Source organism: Silene latifolia, chromosome 1 (genome assembly GCF_048544455.1).
Source record: "Silene latifolia isolate original U9 population chromosome 1, ASM4854445v1, whole genome shotgun sequence".
NCBI classification, from domain to species: domain Eukaryota; kingdom Viridiplantae; phylum Streptophyta; class Magnoliopsida; order Caryophyllales; family Caryophyllaceae; genus Silene; species Silene latifolia.
The window spans coordinates 71,095,007-71,103,640 of record NC_133526.1 but is presented as its reverse complement, the minus strand read 5'-3'; the positions used below and the strand labels follow the sequence as shown (position 1 = coordinate 71,103,640).

Genomic DNA, 8,634 nt, shown 5'->3' with positions numbered 1-8,634 from the left:
CTTCTGACGATGAATTCCAGATTATTGCTCATCATTTGAACTTTGTTAATAAGGTTGACACATGGAGAATTATCTATATGAATGAGTAGTCTCGAAATATGGAGAAATTTCGCTCTCTCTAGCCCAGCTAGTAAGGCGAGAAGTTCGGCCTTCATAGACGAGCAAATACCGCATAAAAAATAATAAGTTGTAATAAAATTACCAGTCTCATCTCGAAATATACCTCCCCCACCCGTAGGGTCTGGATTACCTTTAAAAGATTCGTCCGTATTTAAAATTACCCACCCGTGTTGTGGAGGTAACCAACGGATAAAAATCTCTGTGGTCTTGTTCCTTTGTAATGGGATGAAGATATTATGTTGATCGATGTTCCTTTTTCAAAGTGATAAAACTAACTAGGATTAAATTAATAGGATCAAATCGTACAATTGTAAAATTGTACAAAATAATTCACAAATTATACAATTAGAACTTTTAATCAACTAAATTGTAAGATAATATAAACCTAACATTCTTCAATTAACAAAACTCTAATGTATCTAGCTTAATTGCATTTCTCAAATAATGTCGAAAAATACAGTTTTATAAAAAGAGAAAACCCGCATACAGAAATTAGGTTCAATTAATTGTTTCTACTCAAAATATTACAACAAAAAATGAGTTCATATAGTTGATGCTCCCACGTACCGTAGTTGCACCAACTCTTTTATTTTATTTATTTTATTTCTTATATCGATCCTAGTTAGATAACTATTACTCCCTCCATCATAAATAATTAATTTTCGCCAAATGGGACAATACAAATTTAATAGACAATAGAGGGAGAATTATGTGTGTATCTAAATCTCTTTTTTTATTTATTTCAATGAATTAGATTATTTACACAGAGTAATAATGATGAACTAATAATTATAGACCCAAGTCTATGAATTGCACTTTCTTGCTTGTCTAGCTAGCTAGCAACTAAATATATATAATTAATCCTAATAATTTTCAAAATTTGTTAATTAACAAGGCAAAGATCCAAGAATATGATTAGGAGCACAAGGAGAGTTCTTCCAAGCCTTGCCATGCAACTTCAAGATATCCCTTGCCTTCTCCTTAGTCTTAACATCACAATCAACTTGCAAAACCAAGCACAATTTCACCACCACACCTAGCTCCAACATTTGTTGCACCACACTCGAACTCCCCGAAAACCTAGCAATCGAGTATAAAATCCTTACACCCTTTTCACTTGCAAAGTGTGAAACCCTAAGAATTTTCTTAGACACCACTGCTAAGCCCGCGCCATGGCTAAGCAGCTCAGCTCTCCCCTCTGCGCACCCACATAGTTGGTCCAATACCGCGAATGCCATTTCCATTGTCCGCTTTTCCTTGGACTCAAGCATTAGGTCTACAAGTACGTGGACCGCACCAGCTTCGACTGCCCTAACACGGTTCCTTCCCCATGGACAAGCTAGGGCTAGAAACTTTAAACCGTTTTTAGTTGCCTTAGGGGATACCTCATCCTTTAACAATTGGACTACTTCAATAAAATGGTCAACCCTAAGAGCAACCACTTGGGTTGGTTCGGCTGCTTGTACAAGAACCTTCATGAACCCCATTGCGTATGCCCTAGAGTCGTAATTACTCTTTTGCATTATCTTTATTAATGACTCGAAAATCGCTCCATCCTTTTCAGCTAGGATAGTTTTTAGTACTCTTTCATCTGTTATTTGCAATAGAGCTAAGATACTTAATGCTTGAGTTCCATTGTTGTTGTCTTGGATGATTACACGGGCTAAAAACTCGATAGCTTGTGAAGTAGTCTCTAAGCAACGTTTGTTTGCACTACTTTCATTAGCAATGGACTTCAATTTCTCAATGGACCTTATAAGTCGTTGAGGCGAGTTTGAGGCCGAGGCGTCTTGAACGAGTTTAAGAATTTGGCATTTTGAGACGGGTGGTTTCGGTGTAGGAAAGCGTTCAACGCCATAGGGTGCATTGATAGTGCACCATGATTGAATGAGGCGCCTTAGGGTGTGGTTTGGTGTAAGGAAATTATCATTAGTTACATTAAGTGGTTGTTTGGTTACCGGACATGTATCGTTATTGTTCGAAAACACCCATTTCTCGATGCTTTCCCGGTCATAGGTTATACCCGTTGAAACTGTAACCGGATCTCTCATGGTTTGTAAGGAGATTGGGCATAGGAAAAATGATGGCACATCAATTTCTTGGTGATCCATTTCTATTAAAATTTATTGGTTGGTTGACTTTTTAAGAATTTGTTGGAATCTAAATAAGGAATAATGAACAAAGTAAGCTTTGATTTGCTTGATTGTTATGAACTATGAAGGTTTAATTTGATGATATTTTTTGGAATGAAAAGGGGAGAAGACTTTGAGGGTTATATATATGAGATGAAGAGAGAAATAATTCAAAGGGAGGAAATGGTGAAGTCAAAACACGGAAAAAACAAGCAATAATATTTGTAAGATGAAGACTTTTCAAACTAATTGAAAGGCTCAAGGCAAAAGGCAAAGGCAGTTGAATTAAGACTCCGTATGTCACTCAAGACACTTTCTTTATTTATTGCTACTAACCCACCTCCAAATATTCATTACCCACATTTTTAATTTACTTATATTTTAATTTAATCTTCCGAAATCTCACTTCAAAGCGTCTTGCTTGTGACGGGTTAATCCCGTCACAAACTGAAGACCTTTCACAAAAAAGGAGAGGGGTCAAGGTGGGGCATCCCCCATGTGCTTCCCCACTTGGCTCTCATGGTTTTTTTGTGAGAGGAAATGGTATCCGTCTTCAGTTTGTGACGGATATCGCCGTCTTCAATGAGATTTTGTGATCTCACTTACCACTAAATACCAAAAAATATCATTTAAATATCACTTAAATTGGTCTCATTTTAGTGAATAGATCTCATTTTAGGTGTAGCAGCCATGAAAAATTGTATTGTGAATTAACTAATAGAGTAATAGTTAGTCTAGTTAGAGCGATAAATAGCGACTTGCCTGATAACACAACACAAACTCAGCACGGAGTTAGTGGGCACGGGTTGAGTCATTTTAACCCATTTATATAATTTTTTTTTTTTGGTGAAAGGTAAAAATTCCATTAAGCACAAACAGCTATTACAAGCTACAATTTACAAACACACTGTTTAAATATCCCAACGGACATACCCATTACATTTGAAGACTATTAAACCATACTCTATCTCTACTATCCATAGCCATTTCAGTTTTAGTCTTCAACCATACATTCATCTCCTTGATTAGCTGCTTGAACACTAGTTCAGGTCGAAGAATGCATCCCTCAACTCTAGCTTTGTTCCTCTGCATCCAAATTTGATAAAAGGTAGATTGCAGAAAAGCCAACAACACTCCTTTTTTAGTCTTTGAAGCTGAGCACTGCCCAATCCACATGATAAGATTGGTATTAGGTGTGGACAGCGGGGCCCACGAGGACGCTTGGGAACAAGAGTTTACATTTGTTGGAGTCGCCACCAATTTTTATGGGAAATTGGAACCGTTCGAATACCTCGTGCCATGTCAAGACACAAAGTAGAGACATGAACACCAAGCAATCGTTACCCTTAGCATTCTATGTCTAGAATGACTCTCGTGGATGCCAATGAACACGGATGTTCACAGAGATCTGGAGTAAGGGGTGAGGGTACGTATTAGGAAGCTCTTTTGATCGAACACCTAATCCCGCCCGCCTCGATAGCGGCCTCTACTAATGATTAGGGACATCATCTATACTCGATATATCGTCGATTATATGCATGCAATGCAACATCCAAGTTTTAATCCTAGCATGTGAAGAATAGACTAAGTCGGTGAAACACGTAATTTAACATACAATTAATGTCGAAGTAGGAATTTAATGCTCAATTACATGTGAAGACATACAAATGATACAAGAAATATGATAAATATAATAAATAAAATTACAATAAAGAAAATTACAATAATTACATCGGGTTTAGCGATTTATGTCGAAAATACCTTTAAAACGGATAAATTGAGAAAAAGAATAAAAGAATGAACAAAACAGTAGACGATAATACGGTTAATAATTAATTATACGTAAACTAATTAAACTAGGTCAAGCAACAACGGAGTTCAGAGACAGAACTCAACCTGGAACAGCGCACAGATGCGCCCTTTGGAAAGAGCGCAGCGATTCTCGCGTCATTCAAGGGTGAGTTCGGCCGTGAAGCGAATCGCAAATCGTTAATGTAAATTGGTGATTTTAATGGATTGATTAATATATTTACTCGGATGGAAGTGATTATCAGATTATTTACATGTGATTAACGGTCATAAAAGCAATAAAACATGGATGAGACGGATGCAAACGAATTATTTACATGAATGAATGACTAATTAGATAATTAACAAATATAAATTAACTAAACAATATAAACTAGCTAAACAAATTAATTAGTTTAAACATGACAAATTAAAGATGAATGTGATGAACAAACGATGAATAATAGGTGCAAATATGTCAACGACGAATTCCAGAGACTCAATATTGATTGAATCGAACCTCTAAAACCCGAATTGAATTTAATGACGAAAACCCGCAAATATTGGTTATAAGGGATTTAAGTCGAATTTAATGACGAATTAATTACTAATGATGATGAATAATATACATGTGAAAATATGCTATTATGACGAAGAATTAACAAGAGACGAATAAAAGAAATAAGGCTTTGACGAATTACAGAGGACGAAGGAAGAAGAAAGGAAGCAGGAACTGCGGCAGCCTCACGAAGAGGCGCAGCAGGTACTGCGCTCCTTCGAAGAGGCGGAGCAGTTGCTGCGTCCTTTCTCGACGGTTTGTCTTCTGAAAATCCGTAAAAAGGGGGTTTTAAAGCATGGTTTAGAAATCGGTTTTAAGAGGTATTTTCGACATAAACCTTACAATTGTGATACAATAAATAAAAGAGAGATTATACACCCTCAGACTTACATGTTGACGAAATGAGAAGGACTAAGATATCGATTAGTGATGCTCGACGCGAATGTAAAGAAAGTGCCCTCGTAAGAGGAAAACGATTAGATTTGATTAAGTTGATTGATGTGTAGTTGGTCAAATTGGTCGGTCATGCAAACGAGGTTGGTACTCAGAAGGATCCGAGCTTACGTGGTCGAATGTTCAAGCACGTAGACGCCAAAAAGTAAGAACAAAAGTCTAGAATGCAAAGGGAGAAGAGAAGGGCGGACACTCGCGTGAGAAATATGAGGAGCGAAGGCTCCTATTTATACTAATCACGGAATTAGGGTTTAGGAAAGGAGAGAAAGATCCGAAAACAACCGACTTAGGTTAAACACGGAAACTTGGACAAAAACAAAGCCTTGAGGAAAAGGCGCAGCAGGCACTGCGTCCCTTGGAAGAGGCGCAACACTTGCTGCGTCCTTTCCTCAGCGGGTTCCTCCTGCGCAAGAAAGCGCGTTTTGACAGTCTGTCGTATTTTAGGCATAACATTCTCTACAAGACTCGGATTAAGGTGATTTCGGTGGCGTTTGAAAGCTAAGAAAGAGATCTAGAACTTTCTGTGAAATAGGCCTGACCCAAAAAAAACTCGTTACGGCCTCGTAAAACGGGCCTAAAGCTCGGGTTGTCAATTTAACTAAATGAAATGCACATTTTGTAATGTAAACTTTAAGTTTAGCCTAATGAAGTGACATGGGACTCAAAATGAGATATAATCTCAACATTTTATAACATCCTAACCTTAGGTAGACAAGCACATTGCTTTTGACTCGGGATTTGACAGTTTTAGGAAATGAAGACGGTTTTTTACCCGGACACCAAATGTACTCTAATTACTGCCAAAATGACCGTAATGACACCTAGACGACAACCATGAGGTAGATATAAGTATTTGAGCGATCACTTGACGATAAACTTACGAACTGTCACAAATCGTTCCGCGTAGCAAACATGCGGCCCAATCATCACCGGGTGGTTTGCGAGAGGTGCAGAAATGAGGTATCTACAGAGCCCCCACTTTGACTGAGGCTTGGACAAGGCGAAAGTCAAAGTATAGCCATCAGGTCAATCGAATATTACAACCTGACGACTATGGCGACGCGAGGCGGCTCAAGGGGTCTGAGCCAAGGACATGTCGTCGGGATCATTTTAGAGTCTGTCGACTATCGGGGAGGGTCGTTTAAAGTCCATTAGACTACGTAAGGAAGCTCGCCAGCCATAAGAAGAGACCATACCTGAGACTTCTTTCTCGAGATGCTTCTGGAGGTGCATAGGAGCTATGGGTAGGCGTAGGAGCTAAGGTAAGCGTAGGAGCTAAGGGTAAGACCTAAAAGATATATAAGGATTGTGCTAGGGTGTGGGACCCTAAAGGAAAACATCGACGGGAAGGAGGCCAAATATAAGTTCAACTTAAGGGGTAACCAAGGTTTGAGTGTCGGAACTCTAAGGAAGTGATGATCCTAAAGAAATATGATTCTAAAAGGAAAAGGTGATCCTAAGGAATATGATCCTAAGGGTAGAAGTGTATGAACTCTAGGGAGTTTGGGAACTTAAAGGCTTGTGAACCTATAGGAATTGGGATCCTAAGGTTAAGTTTAGGAACTGCTGGGTTACTAATTCTTGTTTTAAACGCGTGCGCTTAAGCTTTCTGAGGTATGAGAACTCCAAAAGGATTTATGGGTTTATGAACCTAAAGATTTTGGTGTGGGAGCTTAAAGGCTTATGAACCTATGGGAAGCCATTTTGGGATCAAAGAATCTAGGGGTCACAGGGATTCTGAAGAAACTTCTTAACACTTCCGAAGGCTAACTCTGAAGGCTATCTCTTACTAAAGGAAAGGCTGAAGGACAACTCTCTCTAAAGGACTGAAAGGGGACTTAACTGAAAAGGGGTTATCTGAAGGTTACTGAAAGGATCAACATATGAAGGATTAACTTGAAGGGATAAGGCTGAAGGAAGGATTATCCTGAAAGGGTCATCTAAGGGTTATCTGAAGGTTATCTGAATATACGAAGGTTATCTGAAGGGTTGTCTGAAAGATTAAGGCAAGTTTCTGAAAGATATGAAGGTTTATCCTGAAAAGGGTTATCTGAAAGGATATAAAGGTTTATCCTGAAAAGGGTTACCTAAAGGGATGAAGGATCGCCTGGGGGTATTTGCCTGTCTCTGTCCTCAAGCAAACTCTCACCGGGGAATAAAACGATGATTTTGGGGAATCAGCCTGTCTCGATCCTCAAGCAAACTCTCGTTGGGGAAACATAATCGGGAACTGATCTCTGTGTCTCGAGAGGGAATGTCTGTCCGTGTAATCTCGCTGGGGGATTGTTGAGGTGTGTCGAAACATCGTCAGATAAAATCCGCTCGTTGTTGCAAGCGAAGTCTTGATAAAGTACTGCTTCTGATACTTACCTGCATGGTTAGTAGCCACACAAGAATGCAAACTAATATATGCACGTAAGCGATTATTACATGGATCTCGAATGAGGAAACACATAGGTTTGCAAAAGTCGTTTCTTTTTAAAAGTCGTTTAAAACTTGTTCAAAGTAATTTGTCGTTTGTAATGCGTTATGCATACTCAATGGGCTTTAGACATAAGTCTAACATGACACAGATCTACTAGGATGCGACGCGAAATGTAGACTTAGGTTTGACTGACGCGACACTAACTTAGATTTAACGCGTGATCGAGGCCATTTCGTGTTCACAATTAAGTATATGTGGTCGTTGGTCAATGGTCGATACAAAACACAATTTATACTTCACAAACAACTCTACAATTAGTAAAGAGGCAAGTAAAGGTCGGATCCCAAGGGACGGGTATTGAAATGAGAATTCTATTGTAACTAGTAGTGTCTAGGGGTGTCACAAATTGGGTTGATGTAGAAGGTTACTAAACTAGAATAACAATGAAAATAAACAAGCAAGATGAATAAAAAGGGGTGTAAACAATTGATTAAAAGCACTAGGGTGTCATGGGGTCATAGGGGAATCATGGGATATGATCATACAAACATGTTCTCAAATTATAAGCAAGCAATTATTGTTGTGATGGATTGAGTTGGGTTATGTCTTACAATCCTAGGAAAGTTTGGGTCCCGGAGCCGAATCGATTAGATTGTACAACACCTACAAGTCGACTTAATCTTTCCTACTCAACACATGCATGGTCTAACAAGACTCGAGTTGGGTTATGTCTTACAAGTCTCATTGAAAAGATAGGAGATGATAGTAAATGCAAGGATTCATAGGCTTAGCATTTCATCAAATATAACATGTGCATGTATTAAGATCAAAACAAGCAAGCAAATAAGATATGAAAGCATATTGATTTAAGCATGAATCATCCCCCATGTTGGTTTCCCCTAATCACCCATTAAACCCTAGCTAAGAGACTACTCACTCATTATCATGTTGATCATGCTAGCAAGGTTGTCAATCATACCAACAATATGAAACATGATGAATAAATGAAAGCAATTAACAATAATTAAAAAGGGATTAAGAGATTATACCTACTAATGATTCCAATAATAAAGCAAGAATAATAGAAGTACTTGAATCCTAGATTGAGAGGTTGTCAATCTCCCAATAATAACCCAAATAATCTTCAATTACCCAAA

The 8,634-nt window shown here is 38.4% G+C and overlaps 1 protein-coding gene across 1 annotated transcript; it reads right to left on the bottom strand.

The window, feature by feature from the left end:
• Window positions 1–855: 855 nt before the first annotated feature.
• On the bottom strand, window positions 856–2,347 carry LOC141592356 (E3 ubiquitin-protein ligase PUB23). The gene has a single exon (XM_074413020.1). The coding sequence runs from the start codon at window positions 2,229–2,231 to the stop codon at window positions 1,008–1,010; it is 1,224 nt and encodes a 407-aa protein (XP_074269121.1). The 5' UTR covers window positions 2,232–2,347; the 3' UTR covers window positions 856–1,007.
• Between the last annotated feature and the right edge of the window lie 6,287 nt (window positions 2,348–8,634).